This window comes from Heptranchias perlo, chromosome 11 (genome assembly GCF_035084215.1).
Source record: "Heptranchias perlo isolate sHepPer1 chromosome 11, sHepPer1.hap1, whole genome shotgun sequence".
NCBI lineage: Eukaryota > Metazoa > Chordata > Chondrichthyes > Hexanchiformes > Hexanchidae > Heptranchias > Heptranchias perlo.
The window spans coordinates 73,272,916-73,300,745 of NC_090335.1; the positions used below are offsets into that span (position 1 = coordinate 73,272,916).

At 44.6% G+C, this 27,830-nt stretch overlaps 1 protein-coding gene across 2 annotated transcripts in view; it reads left to right on the forward strand.

Moving 5' to 3' along the window:
* The window catches only part of LOC137327487 (neural cell adhesion molecule 2-like), a 1,142,796-nt gene that overhangs the window by 742,655 nt on the left and 372,311 nt on the right, over window positions 1–27,830 (forward strand). For both annotated transcript variants that reach the window (XM_067993365.1, XM_067993366.1), the window contains exon 2: window positions 23,218–23,292. In XM_067993365.1, the coding sequence (XP_067849466.1) occupies window positions 23,218–23,292 (75 nt within the window). The remainder of the gene's footprint in view (window positions 1–23,217; window positions 23,293–27,830) is intronic.

Genomic DNA, 27,830 nt, shown 5'->3' on the forward strand with positions numbered 1-27,830 from the left:
TTCTTTCTACCGGACCTTGGCCAATGTCAGAGATGGACCATCAGCAGCTCTATTGTTCTCGCCCCAGGAAGTCTGGAGAGGGTTCTTGCAGGTCTGTGTGGCCTGGTCCGGAAGTATGTCCTGAACCGCCAGTACTTCGGACAATACGCCAAAGGCATTGAAAGAAAAGAAAGAACTTGCATTTATACGGCACCTTTCACAACCCCAGGATGACATGTAGCACTTTACAGTCAATGAAGTACTTTTTGAAGTTTTGTGATGTCGGAAACGCCAATTTGTCCACATTGGGCTTCCCCAGTGAAGAACGGGCCACAGCGATGGGCGGCCTGGACCCTAACCATGAGCGAAGAGATGAAAAAAATAGGTCTAAACTGATACACAGTGAGACCAAGATAAAGGCACTTGCTTTTAATCTTAAATTCAGCAGATTAAATATCTGGCTGCAGAGAATGGAAACTGTACTAAAGGTGAGGCTTCATCTTAAGGTGGAGATAGTATCAGGTTACTGCTGAGAAAGCCTCTTCCTAGTGGCTAATTAATATTGAAAAATCTGAAAGGATTTTGCACTCCATAAATGGTACCAATTATTATATGAATATTAATACACAGTGTGACTGTCAGAGCTTTGACTGACAAATCTAATCTCAGCAATTTTGTTAAACATCTGCTACAAGTGTAATGATTCTCTAATATATATCTAATAAGCTTCACTGCAAAATGAGGGATATTAGAGATATAATGAGGGTCAATGGCAAATTAAATAATAAAGTATTTTTGAGTTGAAATATGATCAGATGTGGCAGGCATTTCAATCCACCCATAGTTCCCTCTTCTTCAGCTAACTATGTGTCAGTCATGGTCCAGTCGGTAGCCCCCTTGCCTCTAAGTCATGAAGGTTGTGGGTTCAAGTCCCACTCCAGAGACTTAGGCACGTAATCCAGGCTGATACTCCAGTTGTTAGTACTGAAGGAGTGCTGCTCTGTCAGAGATGCCGTCTTTCAGATGACATGTTAAATCAAGACCCTGTCTGCCCTCTTAGGTGGATGTAAAAGATCCAAGGCACTATTCAAAGAAGAGCAAGGAAGTTCTCCCTGGTGTCCTGGCCAATATTCACCCCTCAATAAAACAAATTATCTGGTCATTATCTCATTGCTGTTTGTGGGATCTTCTGGGTGGAAACTGGCTACTGTGTTTCCTACATTACAACAGTGACTAAACTTCAAAAGTACTTCATTGACTGTGAAGTGCTTTGGGATGTCATGAAAGGTGCTATATATATGCAAGTCTTCATTTAAATATCTTTATTGATGCCAAATTTGCCTTTCACCTGAAGGCATTGACTTCTTACCGGGTGCGGTTCCACAGGCACCGGCCATCCTCTGACACCTCACCCTCGTGGCCATTCTTCATGAGTGAGTCTACACACTGAGCGCGAGCAGATTGATTGACTGTGGGTGGGTAGGGAGGGCATCACGAACAAGCCAGATCCTGTACTTATGCGACAACCATCCATTCACGCATTTCTCAAACCCATGACCTCCGTCGTCTAGAAGGACAAGAGCAGCAGGTGCATGGGAACCCCATCACCTCCAAGTTCCCCTCCAAGTCACACACTGTCCTGACTTGGATATTTATGGCCCGTTCCTTCATCGTCGCTGGATCAAAATCCTGGAACTTCCGACCTAGCAGCACTGTGGGAGAACCTTCACCACACGGACTGTAGCGGTTCAAGAAGGCGGCTCCCCACCATCTTCTCAAGGGCAATTAGGGATGGGCAATAAATGCCAGCTTTACCAACAATGCCCACATCCCAAGAATGAAATTTAAAAGGAGCACCTGGTCAATTTTATCCTTCAGTATTCCCGCTCACGCCTAGGGTGCTGAAGCTGATCAGAATGTTCTGACCGCTGTCTCGGGCCGAGGTCATTTGAATTTTATTTCTTCTCAGGATGTGGGCGACATTGGCATGCCCATATTTCCTGCCCATCCCTAGTTGCCCTGAGATGCTGGTGGTGGGTCTTCTTCTGGCAATTGTTTTTACAACTCAATGGCTTTCTAGGCCAGAGGACATCCAAGTATGTAATGTGGACCAGGGTCATCTGTAGGCCAATCTGGGTAGACGGGGCAGAGTCCCTGCCCTCAAGTACATTAGTGATCCAGTTGGGTTTTTGCAACAATCCAGCAGCTTGCATGGTCATTTGTCTGGTGCCAGCCCTCAAATTACCAAACGTATTGAATTCAATTTCATACCTTACACCAAACACTCTAGTACCTAAGCCTCAAGACGACCATCCCATTGTACACTGGTGCAATGCAGGTACAGCGAGCAATTAGGAAGGCAAATGTTATATTAGCCTTTATTTCAAGGGGGTTGGAGTATAAGAGTAAGGAAGTCTTGCTGCAATTATGTAGGGCTCTGGTGAGACCACACCTGGAGTATTGTGTACAGTTTTGATCTCCTTACCTAAGGAAGGATATACTTGCCTTACAGGGGGAGCAATGAAGGTTCACTAGATTGATTTCTGGGATGAGAGTATTGTCCTATGAGGAGAGATTGAGTAGACTGGGCTGATATTCTCTGGATTTTAGAAGAATGAGAGGTGATCTCATTGAAACGTATAAAATTCTCAGAGGCCTTGACAGGGTAGATACTGAGAGGCTGTTTCCCCTGGCTGGAGAGTCTCGAACTAGGGGTCGTAGACTCAGGATAAGGGGTCGGCCATTTTGGACCGAGATGAGGAAAAATTTCATTACTCAGAGGGTTATTAATCTTTGGAATTCTCTATCCCAGAGGGCTGTGGATGCTCAGTCATTGAGTATATTCAAGGTTGAGATCGAGAGATTTTTGGACACTAAGGAATCAAGGGATATGGGGATCAGGCAGGAAAGTGGAGTTGAGGTCGAAGATCAGCCATGATCTGATTGAATGGTGGAGCAGGCTTGGGGGTTGAATGGTCTACTCCTGCTTCTATTTCTTACCATCTTAATGCAGACTAGTAATCAAACCTGGCACCTTCCACCTACAAATACATAGCTGCTTAAAAAGAACATTACAATGCGAAGTGTCAAAGGCCCTTGAGATGCATTCCAGTGCAAAATTAGTCTCGCTCAAAACAGTTCCTCATTGAATTACTTCTCATTAATGTGCAATAAAAATAAAAAGTGCTGGAAGTGCACTGTGGTTCAGTCATCATCAAGTGGGTGCTGACGGCCCCGATATTTAAGGGGAAGCAGGGAAGGAGCGGGGACGTGTGTCAGAGGCTGGGAAATACGGGGAAGGCGGAGGTTCTGTCAAATTTAACGGCAGGACCCCATTAGAATATGTTTACTCCGTTTCCTGCCCAGCAGCTGGCCAGATTTAGAGGCTGACCAGGCAGGAAAGCCTGCTGTACAAGACCGCAGCCTTGGGACGGTCCCCAGCAACTGGGAAACATCGCAGCACGGCAACTAAGACGGAGAGAGAGATGTCGGGGGGTGGGAAGAGATTGCAGGGGGTGAAAGAGCACTGGGAAGGAGATTGCGGGGAGGGAGAGAGATCACGGTGGACGAGATCGCAGGAGAAGAGAACGTGAGGGGAGAGAGATCGCGCGGGAGAGAGATCGCGGGGGAGAGAGATTGCGGGGGGAGAGAGATCACAGGGAGGGAGAGATCGCGGGGAGGGAGAGATTGCGGGGGGAGAGAGATCGGGGGGGGGGGAAGAGGTCGGGGTTGGGGGTGGAGAGATCAGGGGGGGGGTGGTCTGAAGATCCCCGGGTCGGGGTGGGGTGGTTGGCTGACTGTGGGGAGGGAGGCAGATCGCAGTAGGTTTGCTTAGGGACCTGGGTGGGGGGGAGCGTTCCTGCTCCTCTTTACTCACAAGAAGTGCAGGGAAAGCACTTCCCTGCAGGATCCAGCTGTTCTCACCTCACTTTAGCTGCAAGCCTTGGGAAACCCCACCCGCAGCCATTAAATTCAAACTGCTCCCAAAATCTGAGGAACAGAGTCTCATTTAATTATTATAATCACTGACCCGCCTCTCCAGAGCTGGTTACCAGGACGCCCCCCAAACTCGGAGGCAGGCCCATTCGCGATGGGTTGGGGTTGGGTTTCACATTTTTACCGATTTAACCCCCACACCACCGAGCCTCTCCCGCCCGCCATGGCAGAGTTAAAATTCTCCCCAACGTTTCAGGTGTGGATCCTTCATCAGAATTGTTCTGGTGAAGGGCCAACATCTGAAATGATAACCTACCTTTTCTGTTTATTGATGCTGGCAGACCCAGTGGCCGAGAAATTGGGTCACATAGCGCCCATTTTGCAGGCACTACGCCACCTCCTAAGGCCACAAAATGGCGGGCAGGAAGTACGCACACATTTCCGACTGGAAATGCGTCACCCGCCATATTGGTTAAGGACAAACAAGGGGCATCCTTTACCCAAGCCTGATGCAGGCGTTGGGTCCTTTGCAATATGGAGCAATAAGGGGGCCTGAGGCGGACTTCAGATCCCCACTGCAACATTGGTTTTCCCAAGAGAATTTCTAGGCCGGTGTATAGTTCCTGTTAAATATTACGGGAAAGTCAGCGGGTCTTTGGTGAGAAGGTGTGAGGATGGAAGACAGATCTTCACATTGACACAGATGATTGAGGAGTTGGCAGGACAGAAAAGACTGTGTTTCATAGACTTTACACAGGCTAACAGCTCATTGTGTGGGTGTCCTGGAAGTTGGCGGGACTCTGTGGAATAGTTGGAGATGCACAAGGGAAAGGAAGACTTAAGTGGGGATGCCAGAATGGTTTGAAGTGAAGACAGGAGTTCATCAGGGCGAGAAGGAGAGAGAGGAACATAAATCTGTGAGCAAACTGTAATACCCAGTGGAAATAAATGAGCAGAGCACAGTGAGGATTGTTGTTCTTTGACTAAGGTGCAGTTGGTCAGTTTCGAATTTCTGACCCAAGGGTTTAACAAGCTGTTATGAATCTGCAGAGACAGCCAAAAAGATTCATAACTTGGGAGTGAAGTGGATGTGTGAAACAATCGCTGTGCATTCGCTTAATGTCAAAAAGCTGCCATAGAAAATCACTGCAAACTATTGGCATCAATTTCATTGAATACTATCATGGGAGGAATAACCATCTACTGAAGGGAAATCAAAAGAATCTCAATGTCATTTAGGGACTTGGCAGATCTTTCTCAGTAACATATATACTACATCTGCTTTAGTATACACACTATACACAGGGATTAGGGGAATGACACACTCCTATCTAGTGTATACAACATGTGTGTGACAGATCCTGTATATGTACGGTACATTCAGTCCATTCTTGTTTTCATATCCCTCCATGGCCTCGCCCCTCCTTATCTCTGAGAACATAAGAAATAGGGGCAGGAGTAGGACACACGGCCCCTCGAGCCTGCTCCACAATTTAATAAGATCATGGCTCATCTTCGACCTCGACTCTACTTTCCCACCAGATCCCCATATCCCTTGATTCCCGTGGAGTTCAAAGATCTATCGATCTCAGTCTTGAATATACTCAACGACTGAACATCCACGCTCCACTGGGGTAGATAATTCCAAAGATTCACAACCCCTTGAGTGAAGAAATTTCTCCTAATCTCAGTCCTAAATGGCCGACCCCTTATCCTGAGACTATGCCCCCTAGTTCTCCAGCCAGGGTAAATAGCCTCTCAGCATTTACCCTGTCAAACCCTCTAATAATCTTATTTGTTTCAATGAGATCACCTCTCATTCTTCTAAACACCAGAGAATATAGGCCCATTTTACTCAATCTCTCCTCATAGAACAACCCTCTCATCCCAGGAATCAATCTGGTGAACCTTCGTTGCACCGCCTCTAAGGCAAGTATATCATTCCTTAGATAAGGAGACCAAAACTGTACACAATACTCCAATGTGGTCTCACCAAAGCCCTGTTCAATTACAGCAAGACTTCCTTACTTTTGTACTCCAACCCCCTTGCAATAAAGGCCAACATACCATTTGCCTTCCTAATTGCTTGCTGTACCTGCGTGTTAACTTTCTGTATTTCGTGTACAAGGACACCCAAATCTGTCTGAGCACCAACATTTAATAGTTTCTCACCATTTAAAAAATATTCAGTTTTTCTATTCTTCCTACCAAAGTGAATAATCTCACATTTCCCCACATTATACTCCATCTGCCACCTTCTTTCCCACTCACTTAACCTGTCTATATCCATTTGCAGACTCTTTGTGTCCTCCTCACAGCTTACTTTCCCACCTAACTTTGTATCGTCCCTTCATCTAAGACATTAATATAGATTGTAAACAGCTGAGGCCCAAGCACTGATCCTTGTGGCACCCCACTAGTTAAAACCTGCCAACCTGAAAATGACTTGTTTATTCCTACTCTGTTTTCTGTCCGTTAATCAATCCTCTATCCATGCTAATATATTACCCCCAACCCATGAGCCCTTATCTTGTGTAACAACCTTTTGTGTGGCACCTTATCGAATGCCTTTTGAAAATCCAAATGTACTACATCCATTGGTTCCCCTTTATCTACTCTGATAGTTACATTATCAAAAAACTCTAATAGATTTCTCAAACACGATTTCCCTTTCATAAAACTAAGTTGACTCTGCCTAATCATATTATGATTTTCTAAGTGCCCCGTTACCACATCCTTAATAATGGATCCCCGCATTTTCCTGACTACTGATGTCAGGCTAACTGATCTGTAGTTCCCTCCAATCTTGAATAGCGGGGTTACATTTGCTACCTTCCAATCTACTGAGGCCAATCTAGAATCTAGGGAGTTTTGGAAGATCATAACCAATGCATCCACTATCTCTGCAGCCACCTCTTTTCGAACCCTAGGATATAGGCCATCATGTCCAGTGGATTATTTGGCTTTTAGTCCGATTAATTTCTCCAGTACTTTCTCTTTACTAATATTAATTACTTTAATCTCTGTGTCCTCCTCCAGCCCTACAACCGTCCGAGACCTCTGCGCTCCCTCAATTCTGGCCTCTTGTGCAACCCTGATTTTCTTCGCTCCACCTATTGGCGGCCGTGCCTTCAGCTGCCTAGGCCTGAAGCTCTGGAATTCACTCCCTAAACCGCCCCACCTCCCTTCCTCTCTCTTCTTCTTTAAGACGCTCCTTAAAACTTATCCCTTTGACCAAGCTTTTGGTCACCTGTTCCTATATCTCCTTATGTGGCTTGGTGTCAGTTTTGTTCAATAACACCCCTGTGAAGCGTCTTGGGACGTTTTACTACATTAAAGTTGCTACATTAATGTCAATTCTTGTTGTTGTTGTTGGTATTGTACACCTTGTGTATGTTTTGGTTATCAGCTCCCGCAAATGTACACAGTACAGACTGGGTCAAAGGGAACACTTCATTCCTGTCTGGTGCTGTATAGCTCGTGTGTGTCTCAGTGCCAGCTCCCGCACATGTGCAGTACACATCAGGTTCTGGGTTGTTTGCCTCCCTATCATTCCTCCCAAGCTATGCCAATTCTACGCCATGCCCAGTTGGAGCTTGACGCAAGATGGTTACTCAATGCTCTGTATATATAGAGTACATACAGTACATACTGAGTAAGAGGAATGTAGTGAGGGGTGATCTTACTCCACTGGGACCCAGGAAAATACTTTGTTATAAATGGTTTAAACCCATCTTGAGCTTGTTATTAATTTGTTGCACTGAATACTGCAGCACGCATGTGTCTAATTGACTTGAGCTGAATTAAACAAAGAACAATTGCTTTAACCTCTGACCACGACTAATAGTGTGACATTCTGCCATGTGGATTTTGCTACTCTACACCTTTTGGACCTGACCTGCTAAGTCTAGGGCTTGGTGACCCTCATTAACTGATTTAATCATTGGGTAAATGGTGCTGAATAGCTGCATAATGCATTGCTCTCTCCAGAACCTTGTGTGGAGGGGGCAGGTGTTAGAGCAGATTCAACCTGGCGGAGAAGGTAAGAATAGATACAACACAGCACAGGGGACAAGATAGATACAATACTAGAGTAGATGCAAAACAAGAGACGCAGTGGATACAACATAGGAAATACAGTAGATACAATACAGCACAGCAGAAAAGTATATATCACTAAAGATAGAATAGATGCAACACCCGAGATAGAATATATACAGCACAAAAGACATAGTAGATACAATACAGGACAGGAGACAGACTGGATACAACATATAAAATGCTATAAAGCATTTGGACAGTTACATGGGGAAGATGGGTATCGAGGGATATGGGCCAAGTGCAGGCAATTGGGACTAGCTTAGTGGTATAAACTGGGCGACATGGACATGTTGGGCTGAAGGGCCTGTTTCCATGTTGTAACTTCTATGATTCTATGATTCTATGAACATAGAAGACCCAGTAGATATAACACGTGATACAGCAAATGCAACACAGGAGACAGAGCACCAACAACTAGGGAGACAGAGTGGAAACAACATAAGGGAAGTGTAAATACAATAGAGGAGGCACAGTAAATACACATCGTTCACCTGAGGAAGGAGGAAGCCTCCGAAAGCTTGTGAATTTAAAATAAAATTGCTGGACTATAACTTGGTGTTGTAAAATTGTTTACAATTGTCAACCCCAGTCCATCACCGGCATCTCCACATCATAAATACAACACAGCGCAGTGGACAGAGTAGATGCAACAGGAGATAGTAAACAATACATAAATATCATGTTACAATCATTAGCATTTTGAATCTTTTTGTTCAATACAGCTGTCACATTATATTAACATCTTATCTTTTGTACACAACCGATGAAGTGAGGGACTTGCACATCAACAGGGAGATAACTGTAGACAGTGACTCCTCTGCACGCGTATAAGGGTTTTGTGGAATTCAATCTTACCGTGGGTGTTGATCAAGTAAATAAGGAGAAACTGTTTCCACTGGAAGGAGGGCCGGTAACCAGAGGTCACAGGTTCAAGGTAATTGGTAAAAGAATCAGAGAGGAGATGAGGAGAATTTGTTTTTACGCAGCGAGTTGTTATGATCTAGTTGCCTGAAAGGGCGGTGGAAGCAGATTCAATAGTAACTTTCAAAAGAGAATTGGATAAATACTTGAAAAGGAAAAATTTGCAGGGTTATGGGGAAAGAGCAGGGGGCGGGGACTGGGACTAATTGGATAGCTCTTTCAGAGAGCCGGCACAGGCATGATGGGCCAAATGGCCTCCTTCTGCGTTGTAAGATTCTATACTAGGTGCAAAGAGATAGTCCTGACTGTGGAAGGGATTGGAACAGAGACAGCCCTGATTGTAAATTGTCACTGTTCCAGCTAGCTACAGAAAAAGAAATACTTGCATTTATATAATATATTATCAGTTCTCTCAGAAATGCCCAAAAGCATTTCAATTTAGTGATACAATGCAGTGATTATTATATTGGCAAATGGGTCAGCTATTTGTGTATGGCAAGTTCCCACATACAACATCAACTCCCATTTATTTGGAGCCTTTAATGTAGTAAAATGCCCCAAGATGCTTCACATGAGCAACAAAATTTGATACCCAGGGGATATTAGGACTGATGACAAAAAGTTTGGTCAAAGAGATAGGTTTTAAGGAGCATCTTAAAGGATGAGAGAGAAGTAGAGAAGCAGAGAGCTTTAGGGAGGGAATTCCAGAGTTTAGGACCTAGACAGCTGAAGGCACGGTCGCCAATGACGGAGCGAAGAAAATCGGAGATGCGCAAGAGGCAAGAATTGGAGGAGCGCAGAGATCTCGGGAGTTGTAGGGCTGGAGGAGGTTACAGAGATAGGGAGGGGCGAGGTCATAGAGGGATTTGAAAACAAGGATGAGATGAACAAACAACAATGAGGTGAATGGCCTGTTGATCTGTTTTTAGTTGAAGAAGCAATGCAGGTCAAGACTTAGAGGGTGCAGAGGAGATTCACCAGGATGTTACCAGGGCTGGAGCGCTTCAGCTATGAAGAGAGACTGGGAAGATTGGGTTTGTTTTCCTTGGAGCAGAGGAGGCTGAGGGGGGACATGATTGAGGTGTACAAAATTATGAGGGGCACAGATAGGATGGATACTAAGGAGCTTTTTCCCTTCGTTGAGGGTTCTATAACAAGGGGACATAGATTCAAGGTAAAAGGCGGGAGGTTTAGAGGGGATTTGAGAAAGAACTTTTTCACCCAGAGGGTGGTTGGAGTCTGGAACTCACTGCCTGAAAGGGTTGTGGAGGCAGGAACCCTCACAACATTCAAGAAGCATTTGGATGAGCACTTGAAATGCCATAGCATACAAGGCTACGGACCAAATGCTGGAATATGGGATTAGAGTAGACAGGGCTGATGGCCGGCGCGGACACGATGGGCCGAAGGGCCTCTATCCGTGCTGTATGACTCTATGACTCTATGACTCTATGACTCTATAATCCCAGTGCTGTAGGTTCTATTCTGCCCACGTGGAGTCTTGGTTTCATATCACATTTGAAAGATAGTACCCGTGACAATGCTGCACTCCCTCAGTACTGCACCGAAGTGTCAGCCTATATGTTCAAATCCTCATTACAACAGTGACTATATTTCAAAAAGTACTTAATTGAGCGTAAAGTGCTTTGGGACGCCCTGAGGTTGCGAAAGGCGCTATATAAATGCAGGTCTTTTTTCTTCCTCAGTGGAATTTGTATCCACAAGTTTGTTCTTCAGAGGCAGGTGTGTTACCAACTGAACCAAATGAAATTAGAGGGAAAGGGTTGACGGGAAGGAAAGATAAAATAGGGAGAATGTAGTGTCAAGCCTTGCTGGGCACTGTCGCTAATTCATTATGTAATTTTGCCATTCAGTTTACAGCCATTTTGCTTTCACCGTTATTTCAACAGTGAATTTCTCTGAGCTGAAAGGAAAAGAGTATTTGTCAATAAAATTGTTCCACTTGACAAGGTCACTGGTCTTTTAAATGTTAACTTCTATGGTTTAATGTTGCTTAATTTAAATGGAAATGTTTCTTTGTTGTAACGCTCGTCAAAAGCAGTTCGCTGAACTGGTACATTAATTGTCTACGTGATTTTATAACAAATGATTCATCAATGGCAGCTTTTCTGAACCCTACCCTTTCTTTTCTTCATTAAACTAATTTACGGGTTTACTAATTTACTAATTTACTGTTTGCTGCAAAATAAATGTGAACGAACATCCTGGTTTATGTTTTCTTGGGGGTTTCAGTGGAGTACATTGCACTTTCCTCACATCATCTCGCTGGGATTGTTCTTCAGGGATTTAGGTATAGAGAGGAATTACTCAAAGTGGCAAAGCATTTGTTCTTTAAATTTCTCGATTTTCTTTTTTTTCTCTGGCGAATTTTAAACTCATCAAGGTGAGAAATATTAGTACCCGGGATATGGAAAACCTTTCCCAATTTGGGCATCCATTGTCAGCATCTGGCACTCCCAGGTTAGGAACAGTACAGTTTAGCAGGATAAAACTCTCTCTGCTCTGCCTCTAGCCCAACCAGGTGTCTCAATCTCAACAAGAACTTGCATCTATGTAGTGAAAAGACTTGCATTTATATAGCACCTTTCATGGCCTCAGGATGTCCCAAAGCACTTTACAACTTTCCCTCAACCAGTATCATTAAAAAACAGATTATCTGGTCATTATCACATTGCTGTTTGTGGGATCTTGCTGTGCACAAATTGGCTGCCACGTTTCCTACAATATAACTTTTTGAAGTGTAGTCACTAACTACACTTCAAAAAGTTCTTCATCGGCTGTAAAGCGCTCCAGTTCACCCTGAGGTCATGAAAGGCCCTATATAAATGCAAGTCTTTCTTTCATTTATGCTTCCTGCTAGCCTCCTGCTTCAGAATCTGGAACGTGTTTACATTCTAATAGACTTCAGCACCATCTGTCCTCTGTGTTCACGAACCGTCCATGCCTGCTAATGTGTTGAGGTCAAGAGGTCTCAGCAGCTGACAGTCAGGTACAGTTGTGGATTGGGTTCTGTGGTACACTCTAACTACTCTATCTCTTGAAATGCTTTTCATTAGTGCAGAAGAACACAGCACATCTATAATCCAGAGTTTGTCCCTGGAGTACTATACACAACACGATTCACAAGTTAAAGGAGAAACAGAAATATAAAAGGATGAGAGAGAAAGAGAAGCAAAGGAAGGGAAAGAGAAGTAGAAGCAAGGGGAGAGAGAAAGAAGGGTCCAGAGGAGCAATTTTTTCACTCAAAGGGTGGTGAGTGTCTCGAACGAGCTGCCAGAGGCAGTAGTAGAGGCGGGTACAATTTTGTCTTTTAAAAAGCATTTGGACAGTTACATGGGTAAGATGGGTATAGAGGGATATGGGCCAAGTGCAGGCAATTGGGACTAGCTTAGTGGTATAAACTGGGCAACATGGACATGTTGGACCGAAGGGCCTGTTTCCATGTTGTAAACTTCTATGATTCTATGATTCTATAAATGAAAGAGGAGAGAGAAGGAAAAGGGAGAGGTGAGAAGGAAACACGCGAAGAAGGCGAGAGACGTGAAGGAGAGAAAGGAAGAGAGGAGTTGAAGAGAGAGGGAGGGAGAGAGGACTGAAGGAGGACAGACAGTAACAAGTGAAGGAGGAGCGTGAGAGAAATAAGGGAAGAGCTATAGAGAGAAAAAACTGGAAGTGAGGAAGGGGAGACAAAAATGACAATATAACTCGAGTGAATTAGAAGGGAGTTGACCCATTTGGATTTGCAGTTTCTTTGTTTGCGGACTTACTAGTTTTAGTTCTGACAAACGGTCCACACCCGAAACATTAACTCCTCTGTTTTCCCACAGATGCTGCCAGATGTGCTGAGTGTTTTGGGCATTTTCTGTTTTTTCTTCCAGTCCCAGTACCTTTAGCTCGAGGAGCTGGAGAAGGGATAGCAATGTATAGGTAGGGCACGGTCCAGAAACTTTTAAGATGGTGGGGCCTAGCCATAAAACGCTTGCAATCCATTAACTTAGCACCACACCAGGCTTTACATTTATCTACCGGGCCAATGGGGGGGTTAGGTCAAGAACATGAAGCATTTTAGTTTCAGTGGCTAGGGCCGATTTCAGACTGTCTCCCCTTTCTCAATGCTGTCTGTTTCATGTGAGAATTTCCAAATTCCCAGAGTGAGATTAAATCTACTTTCTCTCCTTTAATTACACATATTCTTCATTCTGACTGATGTTCTTTAAAGTGGCCATGACAGGGGAGAATCCAGCGTGATAAAGGCCATTAACTAACCCCCCTACCCAAGAAACATGAGCATTGAAACTATTTATCAGTCGGTTCGAGTTAAAAACCTGACCAATGCAGCGTAGAACTGAAAAGAACCAAATATGCCATCCCACGCACACTTCCTCCCCCCCCGCATTCTACATTGAAATACGCAGCCGCTTATTCTAACTGGTCTTTACCCTTGATTTTAAATTGTGGAAGGCCTCATCTCCCTCAGTCCTCCCTTTCTCTACAATGTACAGGCTGTCATAAACCAAGCTAAGCATCATCTGATGACCACCTCCACATAGAATCATAGAATACAGCACAAAGGGAGGCCATTCGGCCCATTGGGCCTGTGCCCGCTGAAATAGCTATATCATCCATATCTTTCATTCTTTATTGCTATTGTGGTGGCTTGGGTCCTTCACCCAGGTTTCATAACCACAAAAAAAAATCTGGATAGTGTTGGGGAATCGCAAATAAGATTTTATGTGTAAAACCCCTTCCCATTGGTTCCCATTGTATGGAATTCCAATGATCCCAATTGCTTCCCATTGCAATGTCCCATCAAGAATCAACCCGGGAGGGTCTGATCATGCGATCCCCTTGAAACAAAGGCTGGAGTTAAGCATGTTGGGAGCTATGTGAAATTAACTAGATACTTTTGAATGAAGATGCACCTCTGATGGCTGCAAATATTTGCCTTACTCTGACGGCGTTAGGAATTTCCTTCAATGAGGAAATTCCCCACGCAGGAAGTGACAGAAGGGTCGGTAACCAGAGGACACAGATTTAAGGTAATTGGCAAAAGAATCAGGGGGAAGATGAGGCGAAATTTTACAGAGCGAATTACTATGATCTGAAATGCACTGCCTGAAAGGGTGGCAGAAGCAGATTCAATAGTAGCTTTCAAAAGGAAATTGGATATATACTTTAAGGTGAAAAATTTATAGGGCTATAGGGAAAGAGCAGGGGAATGGGACTAATTGGATAGCTCTTCCAAAGAGCAGGCAGTGGCACGATGGGCCGAATGGCCTCCTCCTGTGTTGTATCATTCTATGAATCTTCACACCATTCATTCCCATTTTACAGAATCCAAATGCACCAACCACTTCCCATTCACTACCATTGTATAGAATCCCAATGGACCGGAATTCTTCCCACTCATTCCCGTTGCTTAGAATGGACCAAACCTCATCCCGTTCACTGGCATTTGTAGAATTACTGATTTAAGTCAAACATTTAAATAGGAACTCTCAATGGGAACAAGTGCAAACTTGTCAGGTTTCTGGTATTATATAAGTCAGTTGGTTGTCATGTCTCGCAGTCCCATATCACCTTAAGGGTTCTCCTCATTGCCAGATTTTTCTTTCTCTGGAGTGTTTTCCTGCATTCTTGTAAAATGTGCTATTTGGTAAACGCAATGATGAAAACTTGTTGTATTTCATACAGAGGCTCAGAACGTTCCAGTAAAATCCATCTTCTGAATTTTCCTGTAGTTTCTTCTGGAAACTCAGAGAAACTGTAAGATAATTCTGACAGTCTCCATATTAAATACAGCAAGTAGACAACACTGTAAGTGTAAGTAATGAATGGAAAGCAGTGGATAAGGTGGGCATCCTGAATGTGATTAAAACTTTAGCATTGATTCATTCAAATGCAGATCAGATCAATTTATCTCAGAAAATAACATTTTGGGATACAGCATACGAGTAATTTAAGACATGACATGTGGTTAGTGTAGCATGATTGGGAGGAACAGGTGACTTTGGACCTATGGGGGGTGATTTTTAACCCCAAGAACGGGTGGGTTGGGGGCGGGTGGGAGTTGAAAATAGTTGTCTTTTGGGTCGCGACCGCAACCCGGCCTTATTTCCGGGTTTAATGTCGGGGCGTAAAAGTCCAGGCTTCCCACTGGGAATGCAAAGTCCCAAAATTTTGCGGTTGCGACCCAAAAAAAAACAACTATTTTCATGGTTCCCAAAGCTCTCCAACACTGGAGGTTTTCCTTACCTCACGTCTGGGTGGATTGCAAACTAATTGAAAGAGATTGATTGCTATGATTAGTCAACAACTCCATTATCATTGTATCATGTGACTACCAGGATGCTAGAAGGTGAACTCGATGGACCTTGGGTCTTTTTTCCATCTAGCAATTCCTATTCCTATGTTAAAGGCACTATATAAATACAAGTTGTTGTTGTAGAGGGTTATAAGAGGTATCGTGGGAAATGATATTTCCAAGACACTGGGACCAGCCAGATGGACCAAGGTGGGCTTTTCCAGTCGATGTATGTTCTTACATTCCTGACCTGACTCACTACTCCTACGTTACAACAATGACTGCGCTTCAAAGGTACTTCATTGGCTGTGATATGATTTGGGACTTCCTGAGATCGTGAAAGCAAGGAAGTCATGATGAACTTTACAAAGCATTGGTTCGGCCACAGCTGGAGTATTGCATCCAGTTCTGGCCACCGCACTTTAGGAAAGAAGTGAAGGCCTTAGAGAGGGTGCAGAAGAGATTTACGAGAATGATTCCAGGGATGAGGGATTTTAGTTACGTGGATAGACTGGAGAAGCTGGGGTTGTTCTCCTTGGAACAGAGATGGTTGCGAGGAGATTTGATAGAGGTATTCAAAATCTTGAAGGTGTCTAGACAGAGTAGATAGAGAGAAACTGTTCCCATTGGCGGAAGGGTCAAGGACCAGAGGACATAGATTTAAGGTGATTGGCAAAAGAACCAAAGGTGACATGAGGAAAAGCTTTTTTACACAGTGAGTGGTTAGGATCTGGAATGCACTGCCCGAGGGGGTGGAGGGAGATTCAGTCATGGCCTTCAAAAGGGAACTGGATAAGTACTTGAAAGAAAAAAATTTGCAGAGCTACGGGGATAGGGCGCGGGAGTGGGACTAGCTGGATTACTCATGCATAGAGCCGGTACAGACTCGATGGGCCAAATGGCCTCCTTCCATGCTGTAACCTTTCTCTGATTGGCGCTATATAAATGAAAGTTCTTTCTTATTGGAGGAAATATGAGAGAGAGTTGTTCTTAGGATAATCATCTTTCAATGACTGCTTCAAAGCAGCACTGGCAGAAACTGCTCTCTTGGCTGTGGAGCTGCGGTTCGGTACTCAGATTACAAATTACAGGAGGGAAGAAATTAGAAGATAAGTTTGTTCAAAATAATACATAAGGTTAGGGTGGTCTAAATCTAGTTTCTAGTGGGCCCAAAGCACGTTATAAAAATGGTCAATAATCTGACATCTCACTGAGAGAAGCCACAGGATGGTCGGTGCACATAAAGAAAGAAAGAAAGGCTTGCATTTATATAGCGCCTTTCATGACCTCAGGACGTCCCAAAGCGCTTTACAGCTAATAAAGTACCTCATGGAATAATGTAGAACTGATGCATTAGAGGCCCTCTGCCAAGGTTGGGTTGTGAGACATAGATGGGATAGAGCAGATAAAGCTTCACTCTATATCTACATGCCCCGGGAGTGCTTGATGTTGACACTGGGGGCTAGAAATTCGGCCGTCTAACACCCGTTGTTTCAGCGCTACCGAAGTGTCAAGGTGGCGTCTTGGCTGCACACGCACGTTTCCAGCATGATGTGCGCCGGACGCCATCTTGGTATAGATTTTAGTGCAGGCGCAAATACCGAACGCCGGCAGAATGTAAAGTAAAAAGAAAATGGATACAATCAGTGTGCAACGCTGATTTAAAGTGATAGACACCACTTTGGGACTTACTGCTCAATTTAACGCACAGTCTTAACCGTGACCATCTGAACGTGTTTTAGAGTGCCTGGAGGACCCTCCCACCAGTGCTATTTAAAGGGACAATGCAGGATTTACAGGTTAGTGGCTGGATTATTGCATCTGGCTGCCGATACATTTGTAACTGTTTTTGGAGGTCTCCTGTATTTATATACTAGGACTAGGGGACATGGTCTAACATTTAGAGCCAGGACGTGCAGGTGCGAAGTCAGGAAATGCTGCTACATGCAAAGGGTGGGAGAGGTTTGGAACGCTTTTCTGCAAACGGCAGTTGATGCTAGCTCAATAGTGAATTCTAAATCTGAGATTGATAGATTTCTGTGAACCAAGGATATTAAGGGATATGGGGCTAAGGCAGAAATATGGAATTAGGTCACAGATCCACCATGATCTCATTGAATGGCGGAACAGGCTCGAGGGGCTAAATGCCACTGCCACTTGCTGCCTACTGATATGCGCCACCTTCTCCTGCAAGCAAGCGGAATTTGTGTCTGGGTGATGTGCCTGTCATAGTTGAATAGCTGCCTGTGTGTGTGGCCTGTGAGTTGTGGGTCTTCCAACAGTGGTAATGTATAAGGGTGAGAGGGAGCATCTGATTGGAAGAGTTGAGTATTGATGGAAAGAGTTTGTTGGTAGGTGGGTGTTGGGGGGTTTAGTGTGTGGAGGAGTGGATGCGGCTCGTGGTGCAGTTGGTAGGAGACGCCACTTGACAGTTGACCTCACTCACCTTGACCACTCGTGTCAAAGTATTGAACTTCTTCCTGCACTGCATCTATGTCCGTGGTGCTGTGCGCCTGGCATTGACTTCGTCCTCCCAATATGCTTTTGGGCATATGTCTGGAGGGCCTCTTGCCTCCTCCCCCCTCTCCCCCCCCCCCCCCCCCCCCCGTGGATATAGGCTGTCCCTCCTTCTGTCGACCTCTTGCACCAAGGCCTCTAGTGCATCAGCAGAGAACCTTGGTGCACGCACTCTCGCAGGCCTGGTTCAAACTCAGATCGGCAGATTGATGAGGTCTGGCTTGCAGTTTGGAGGAGATGGGATTTAGTAATGTGCAACCTTTACTCAATGTTTTAACATAACTCATCAGTTTGTAAACATAGGGACGGGATCTGCAGCTGTGTTTTACGTGTACGATGTCCAATCTCGGTTCAGACTTCGTGCAGAGAGCAGACGGTTATTTTCAGCAAATAACAGATACCGCCTACCTTTAAAAGATATTAAGAGGCAGCCTCCCTTTAAGAGATTGGGGATCCCCCTGCTGGTGGAAAGTGCGAATTGCATTGAACCCTTGTGTCAACACTGATTTCCATCGCTGTTTGAAGGTGAGTCCTCAGGCCCGACGAATGTCTCGTCCTGCCTGGGCAGGTGGCACCGGGTGCGGGTTAATAGCTACCCACACCCGTTTTTTGGGGGTAATCCAATTTAACCCCCGGGTGCCTGAAATGGGAAAGTGTTCCAATTCCTCTGCCGTCTCTAACGTCTGTCACCTTAATAAGCACAGAATTCAACTACAAAGATTAAGAAATATAATAAAGAAAAATACACAATACAATAATATACTTTATTCTACTCACTGTGTTGCAAGGTTGTTACCTGGCAGTTCATCTCTATTCATTCCCTATTAATTATGATGATAAAAACACGGTTTGCTAATAACAATGAACAGCTGTAATTACTAAGTATTTGTGTTAATGAGGACTGTAATTGCTAAGTTATTAAAGTTTAATTACAGAATTATTAAATCATAAAAGTGCTTTGGAGTTTTGATCCACTCAGCACTCGCTTGATAGGTTGGTCCAATGCATTGTATGCCTTGTTGCAAATTGGCAAGAAGGGCCAAATTGTCTCCATTGCATGAGTTAATTTTTGAACAGCTCTACTACATTGCAACACCATTCTACCCATACAAAGCAAAAGAGGGAACAACAAAAAGGTTTAAGCCTGGATAGGAATCACTTGTGTCAGCCTTGGCTCAGTGGTAGTAATCAGAAGATCATGGGTTCGACTCCCATTCCATCCACTTGGGCACATAATCTAGGCTGACACGACCGTGCAATACTGGGGGAGTGCTGTACTGCCGGAGGTGTCGTCTTTCGGTTGCGATGTTAAACCGAGGCTCAATCTGCTCTCTCAGATGCATCCCATGGCACTATCCAAGCATTTGTTTGTGAGACTTTGCTGTGTACAAATTGGCTGCACGTTTCCTACATTACAGCATTGTTCACTTCAAAAACACTTCATTAGCTGTAAAGAACCTTGGGATGTCCTTTATAAATGAAAGTTTTTTCTTTTACCCATTGTTTACCGTCCATGTACAAGAGCTGATACTGAGGTACAGGTCAGCTGTACACTACCAGGCGGTAGTGAATCATTCCCTTTTAACCTGGTCTGTTCTGTCCATGTACAGTAGCTGACACTAAGGCACACATGAGCTATACAATACCAGGTAGAAATGAATTGTTTCCTTTATCTAGTATGCCCTGCACGTGTACAGGAGCAAACACTGAGATGTACAGTTCCAGATGGGAGTGGTCCTCCATTTCCCTCGTGTGTACCACACAATCACAAGAGCTAGGGCTGAGACACACATGAGCTATTCAGTAACGTACCAGAGAGTATTGTGGCCTTTTATCCATTAAGCAATGCAGTTTTCATCCTGTGATTGGTCAACCTGACTTACATTTGATGCCATCTGTTGGTAAGTCTATGGTACCATCACCTTGGCCGTCTCTTGTTAATTGGAAGGGGTTGCCTAGTGTGCAATTAGCACATCCTGTTGCTTTGAGCAGCTACAGGTGTGTGCAAAATGATATATTTTCATATATATTTTAAATTGGATCACTCGTACTGTACTTTATAAGATTGCCCCATTGCTTTATTTACATTTATTTCTGCATCAGAACTTTCAGATGGTTGTACGTGAATGGCTGTCACACAGTGTGTGCATTTCATATACTCGACACTTGCTCTCATTTTAGCTTCATGCACTTTCGATGGGGGAGCAGTAGGACACCAGTTCAGCAGGTGCTAGGTGGTAAAGGTCGGGGGTTTGGGAGGTGCTGTCGAAGAAGCCTTGGCGACTTGCTGCAGTGCATCCTGTCGATAACACACACTGCAGCCATGCTGCGCACCGGTGGTGGAGGGAGTGAATGCTTAATGATAACAGACTGCTCCTCTCTCATTTTCTCTAACTCCATTTGCCTGACTGTCTGAATTGCTGCCTTTTTCTCTCTCTGCCTGTCTCTGTCATGCTCCTCTCGTTTCCCCCTGTTTTTTCTTCCAGAGCATTCCAAAACTAATCCCATTGCCCCCTCCTCTCTCCCCATAGCCCTGTAATATTTATTGACATACTATTTCAAAATGGGCCATTGGATCAGGCCGATGTTTATCAGGGTGATGCGCCTTGTCTAAGCAGGTAGACAGCCTAGGTAGTTGACCACTTTGGGCAGACAGTAATGAGTCATTTTATCCAGAATGTTGACTTCACCAGGGCTCCAGACACTTTAAGATCTTTGGAAGGACGCTATGTTGTTTCATGTATGAATGGCATCAGTTAGAATAATGCATGACCTTTTCTAAAGTCATTCCTGTGCTGTTGAGATAATGATCGTAGCAGCGGTGAGAGGTAATTTGCCTGATGTACTTCTACTGTCTCAGGAATTGTAGTATCTTTAAGGATAGATGTCTCTGTGCAAGCAGACATCGGTCATAGCCCGATGCTTTCTGCAGTTACTTCTAATGCAGGAGGAGCAGCGTGAGGATGCAGGAAACTGCAGGTTTAAGCTTGCCGAGGAGCAATGAAGCACAGTGGATATAATTCAACTTCTTGCACTGTGCTGTTCCTGGGGCCGCAATTGATTTGTCTTATAAAAGCACAACCGCTATAAAATATTATGAGCCACTTGGGGGCAGAGGTTGCCCTTCTCTTAGGGCCCCTGAGTCCGAGGACAGACACAGGATAGACAGAGCCTACACCTGCACCAATCATCCACCAAAGGAAGAACTTGCATTTATATAGCACCGTTCACGAAATCATAAGAACATAAGAAATAGGAGCAGGAGTAGGCCAATCGGCCCCTCGAGCCTGCTCCGCCATTCAATAAGATCGTGGCTGATCTGATCCTAACCTCAAATTTAAATTCATGTCCAATTTCCTGCCCGCTCCCTGTAACCCCGAATTCCCGAATCAGGTTGCCCCTACACTTCTGCCATTGGTCATCCGACACGTCCATCCTAGAAGCACAACATCTCCTGATTGGATGATTCTTGATTGTGAGTGAAACAGCTTGTTTCCCCATCTCCAATCAGGACATCCCAAACTGCTTCACAGCCAATGAAGTACTTTCAGACTCCCCTCTGCCAACACATTTGTTAATGGCTGTATCTGTGTTGGAACAAAGGTTCACCTGAGGAAGGAGGAAGCCTCCGAAAGCTTGTGAATTTCAAATAAAATTGCTGGACTATAACTTGGTGTTGTAAAATTGTTTACAATTGTCAACCCCAGTCCATCACCGGCATCTCCACATCTTGGAACAAAGGGACAGCCAATTGAGACAACTCTGCCATTTTGTTAGTCGGCAGCTCTTTATCTTTTTAAAACCCAATTTCCTGCCCTCCTTCCATAACCCTCAGTGCTATCTTGCTTCCATAAAAGCAATTTGTGCCGGCGGGGCAGCACACTCCAGTCAGCCGCCCGACAGTTAAACTTTGGCCTGAGAGCTGACCTGTAGTGTATTTTGACTCTGTCAGACTCGGGACCTCCTCTGTGTTATTTACTGAACCACTTGAGCAATGAGTGCCCTAGATTCAATCCCTAATCTGTGCTCAGAAAACTGGCTTCAGCCAGGGACTCTACAACTAGCCTCAGTGCCCTGGGTTAGTTGGGGGTGGGGAGGGGGATTTAGTATCAGCTTTCCACTCTTCGACCAGCGCCCCTTCTGCTGGAAAGAGCAAGTTACACAGACTGGGCTCGACTTGACGCTGAATTTCCTCCTCACGCATCCCCAATTTCCTTCGCTCCACCATTGGCGGCTGTGCCTTCAGCTGCCCATGCCCTAAGCTCTGGAATTCCCTCCCTAAACCTCTCAGCCTCTCCCTCCTCCTTTAAGACGCTCCTTAAAACCTACATCTTTGACCAAGCTTTTGGTCATCTGTCCTTATAACTCCTTATGTGGCTCGGTGTCAAATTTTGTTTGATAATCGCTCCTGTGAAGCGACTTGGGACGTTTTACTACGTTAAAGGTGCTATATAAATGCAAGTTGTTGTTGTTGCCTGGACTCATACTTGAAGAATGGGCTCCTGGGTGAGATAGTAGAGGAAGGGTTGCCAACTCTGGTTGGACGTATTTGTGGAGGTTGCATCACATGACCTCCCTCATCGAAACGTCCCGCCCCTACACTTCTGCCATTGGTCATCCGACACGTCCATCCGAGAAGCACACCATCTCCCGATTGGATGATTCTTGATTGTAAGTGAAACAGCTTGTTTCCCCATCTCCAATAGTTTTATCGCTAATGAATGAAAGTGTTCAAAGAAAATGGGGAAAAAAAACACACACACACAATTCTTTTAATGTCCCTTTGATTTTTCTCCTGGGAATTTATTCAGAGCTGTGTCCGGGAGATTAAACTTTAATTCCTGGAGACTCCAGGACAATCCTGGAGGGTTGGTAAGGTTGGTAACCTTAACGGGGGTGTCCACAGAGCTGCACCTTAGCTGGAGCCTGGGGGGGCGAGGGGGGGAGATCAGGGTGGGAAGGTGAAATTAGTATTAATCATAATATTAAACTGTGTCGCACGGCAGTGAATCAAGGAACACCAATATTGAGTGGTGATTTGGAAACTGGCCCTGTGCCAGAAGAATAAACTTTTTCTTTGATTACTTACAATGATTATACATCTTTTTTTACAATCTCAGGACCACACAGGTGTTCCAATCTGTTTTAACAGCCGGCACTCATATCAGCTCAAGTACTCGGTCTGTCAAATAACATTTTCAACAATTTCCATTATCTCCAGCTCCTGAAGGGCTCTGCATTTGCATCCCATTCCCTCATCTCCACAAGTAGGCTCTTAAAGTGAGTTATTGACTTTTGGGTTATGTCTGTGTGAATCTAAAGTGGGGAAGATGGAAATAAGATCAATAACAGTGAATGAGGGACGGACTGCAATCTGGACTCCATTATGGTTCAGAGATTCAAATAAATTGTGCTTTATCTTTTCTTTTTTTTCTTAGCGGTGCTCCAAGTGACTATTTCTCTGGGCAAAGTGGAACTCAGTGTGGGCGAGTCCAAGTTTTTCACCTGCACAGGTAAGTTCAAAGTTCACCATTTCTCACTGAATGATTCTGTTGCTGTTTTTTGTTGTGCAATCCTGCTCAGCTAGGCCCAAAGTTTCAATTTTAAAACATTTTTTTAAAATTCGCCCTCCCTCTTGTGTTAAGTACAAACATCTGGAAAGGGGGGTTGTGGGGTTGAAACAGACGTATCTCTTCCTCCAATCCAAACGCCTGAAATTGTCTGTGATGTGCTCCCTCCCGCCCGCCACAGGCCCATTACTACAAAAAATAAAGTCTAAGGTCAAGGGTTATTACCCCTCTCCCCTCCGGTCCTTGATTTCTAAACTGAGGAGTTACTTCCCTTTACTCGTTGCCCCACTCTTTATGAACTCTTTTCTCTCGCCTCTCCCCTGTCTACAGCACACTGCACCTCACGATTTCATTCAAAGATCAAGAGGGAGAACAAGCAATGGCCCGGCCGACACTGCAGGCCTCTGCTGATGATACAACTTCGTAACAGGCTGCCCCCTTAGGTTCAGTAGGATGGGGACTTGTCCACACTTCGATTCATATAGTTTTATCCCTCTGCACTCTTCCCCCCCCCAAACTCTGTGCACCTTCTGTGGCTAAACAAATAGGCTGAAGAGCTCCCACGGGCAACAATATTAGGAACTCAAACAGCTAAATTGTGCCTGTGACTTCCAGTGAGTGTGGTTCATTCACTGTGTACTCTTCAGCCCTTGATACTCACAGCTCACTGTCTGCACCTCTCGATAGGATTGAGGCCCTGTAATTTGCTGTTGGATACCCGGTATTCTCGTTACGAGGTATGCAGGAGCATGACCACGCTGCAAATAAATTCATTATTAGATTGATCACCTTTGTCGGCTAGTTTGACTTTAGTCAATAAATTAAAGGGAAAAACCATGTAAGTTTATCTCATTCAAGGGTGGAAATGACTGTTGAGGATAAGGGATTCATTGCACTTGTGTGACAGTCTTCATTCTACTGTTTTAAGGGAGACATTAACATGGTTAATGGAAGCATTGAATGTTCATCCATTATTATCACCAATAGTCACTCTTACCCTTTATTTGTTTATGTTTTGTCTGTTACATTGTGAGCACTGGACTCCCTTTTTTTCTGCTTTTAAGAAAGCAACAAATCACATGAAAGGCAATTAAATAGTGTTGATCTCAATGTATAAACTGAAGATGAATTGTATGTATCAAAAATACCTGCATTGGATGGATAAAGTTCCTGTCTGGAGGTTGACTAATCATACACAGTAAGGGGAGTGAAGAGGCCAGAGTGAGATCCAGAGTTAGGTTTGCCCAAGATTAGGGCATGCTCGCTCTATAAGAACATAAGAAATAGGAGCAGGAGTAGGCCATACGGCCCCATGAGCCTGTTCCACCATTCAATCAGATCATAGCTGATCTTCGCTCTCAAGTCCACTTTCCTGCCCGATCCCCATAGCCCTTGATTCCCCTAGAGTCCAAAAATCTATCCATCTCAGCCTTGAATATACTCAACGACTCAGCATCCACAGCCCTCTGGGGTAGAGAATTCCAAAGATTCACAACCCTCTGAGTGAAGAAATTTCTCCTCATCTCAGTCTTAAATGGCCGACCTCTTATCCTGCGATTATGCCCTCTAGTTCCAGACTCTCCAGCCAGGGGAAGCAACCTCTCAGCATCTACCCTGTCAAGGCCCCTCTAGAGTCTTAATTGTTTCAATGAGATCACCTCTCATTCTTCTAAACTCCAGAGAGTATAGGCCCATTCTACTCAACCTCTCCTCTTAGGTCTCATCCCAGGAATTAATCTAATGAACCTCTGTGGCACCGCCTCTAAGACAAGTATATCCTTCCTTAGATAAGGAGACCAAAACTGAATGCAATACTCCAGGTGAGGTCTTACCAAAGCCCTGTAGAATTGTAGTAAGACTTCCTTACTCTTGTATTCCAATCCCCTTGCAAATAAAGGCCAACATGCCATTTGCTTTCCTAATTACCTGCTGTACCTGCATGCTAACTTTTTGTGTTCCTTGTACCAGGCCACCCAAATCTCTCTGGACACCAACATTTAATAGTTTCTCACCATTTAAAAAATATTCTGTTTTTCTATTCTTACCAAAGTGAATAACCTCACATTTCCCCACATTATACTCCATCTGCCACCTTCTTGCCCACTCACTTAACCTGTCTATGTCCCTTTGCAGACTCTTTGTGTCCTCCTCACTCTTACTTTCCCACTGACTTTGTATCATCAGCAAACTTGGATACATTACACTCGGTCCCTTCATCTAAGTCATTAATATAGATTGTAAATAGCTGAGGCCCAAGCACTGATCCTTGCGGCACCCCCTAGTTACAGCCTGCCAACCTGAAAATGACCTGTTTATCCCTACTCTCTGTTTTCTGTCCATTAACAAATCCTCTATCCATGCTAATATGTTACCTGCAACCCCATGAGCCCTTATCTTGTGTAACAACCTTTTATGTGGCACCTTATCGAATGCCATATGAAAATCCAAATATATTACATCCACTCATTCCCCTTTATCTACCCTGCTAGTTACATCCTCAAAAAACTCTAATAGATTTGTGAAACATGATTTCCCTTTCTTAAAACCGTGTTGACTCTGCCTAATCATATTATGATTTTCTAAGTGCCCTGTTACCACTTCCTTAATAATGAATTCCAGCATTTTCCCGACGGCCGATGTCAGGCTAACTGGCCTGTAGTTCCCTGTTTTCTCTCTCCCTCCTTTCTTCAATAGCGGGGTTACATTTGCCTATAAGGGGGTGATACAATTCACTCAATTCTGCTGGAAGCCAAGCTTCCCAAAACATAGCCGGATCAAAAATGGGAAGCACGAGGGACTTACACAACCCCTTCCTGGAAGGGGGTCATTGTGGTGAAGGGGGTAAAGATACATGTTGCTCACTTTTTATAGGTGATGTTTTGTTCCTACAACCACATCTTTGTCTTCCCCTTCGCAGAACACCATTTCCAGTCAAAATATTGATTGAGTAGCATTTCCCAAGCTTCCACAATGGCAATCTGAAAATGGTGACTCCAGAAATAGTTATTCTCCCTTGCTCTCTTTGGACTTTCCTCGACATGCCTCCCAGAAGTGGCACTCCTGAGCTTGGTGGCCCAGGACTTGGAGAATCAGGCTTCTAACCTAATAAAGTGTCAGCTTGGCTCAGCTTAGCTCCGACTCAGAAAGTTGAGGAGAAATTCAAGCTTCACCCCAGAACTTTTTTTTTTATTCGTTCATGAGATGTGGCGTTGCTGGCAAGGCCAGCATTTATTGCCCATCCCTAATTGCCCTTGACAAGGTGGTGGTGAGCCGCCTTCTTGAACTGCTACAGTCCGTGTGAAGGTTTTCCCACAGTGCTGTTAGGAAGGGAGTTCCAGGATTTTGACCCAACAACGACGAAGGAACGGCGATATATTTCCAAGTCAGAATGGTGTGTGACTTGGAGGGGAACATGCAGGTGGTGTTCCCATGTGCCTGCTGCCCTTGTCCTTCTAGGTGGTAGAGGTCGTGGGTTTGGGAGGTGCTGTCGAAGAAGCCTTAACGAGTTGCTGCAGTGCATCTATAGATGGTATACACTGTAGTCACAGTGCACCAGTGGTGAAGGGAGTGAATGTTTAGGGTGGTGGATGGGGTGCCAATCAAGCAGGCTGCTTTGTCCTGGATGGTGTCGAGCTTCTTGAGTGTTGTTGGAGCTGCACTCATCCAGGCAAGTGGAGAGTATTCCATCACACTCCTGACTTGTGCCTTGTAGATGGTGGAAAGGCTTTGGGGAGTCAGGGGGTGAGTTACTTGCAGCAAAATACCCAGCCTCTGTCCTGCTCATGTAGCCACAATATTTATGTGGCTGGTCCGGTTAAGTTTCTGGTCAATGGTGACCCCCAGGATGTTGATGGTGGGGGATTCGGCGATGGTAATGCCGTTGAATGTCAAGGGAAGGTGGTTAGACTCTCTCTTGTTACTTACCATCTCCAACATGTCTGGCATGAATGTTACGTGCCACTTATCAGCCCAAGCCTTGATGTTGACCAGGTCTTGCTGCATGTGGGCACGGACTGCTTCATTATCTGAGGGGTTGAGAATGTAAACTAGGCTGGTTCTATTGCAAGAAGACAAACACTTTGCCCAGTGCCCTGAGCAATGTTCCCCTCTCAACCGACGGCACGAAAAGCTAACTGGTCTTTCATCTCATTGCTGTTATTGGGATCTTGCTATGTACAAAATGACTGCCCTATTTACTTACGTAACAGTCACTGCACTTCTAAAGTGGCTCATTGCACAAAGTGCTTTGAGATGTTTCTGCAACATATTAAGGCACCATTTCACAAATTAGCAGAGATCTTTGAGCAATGGGAGCGCATGTCAAGAATTTGGGTTTTATCGTAAGTAATTTTCTACTTACTAAAATTAATTTCACTATGTGCTCTTCTCATGCGAAGATCTGTGCTGGGAGCATTAATTTATAAAATCTACTCCAGTATAGATGCTAGTATTTCAGCTGACCCCATTATAACATTGACCTG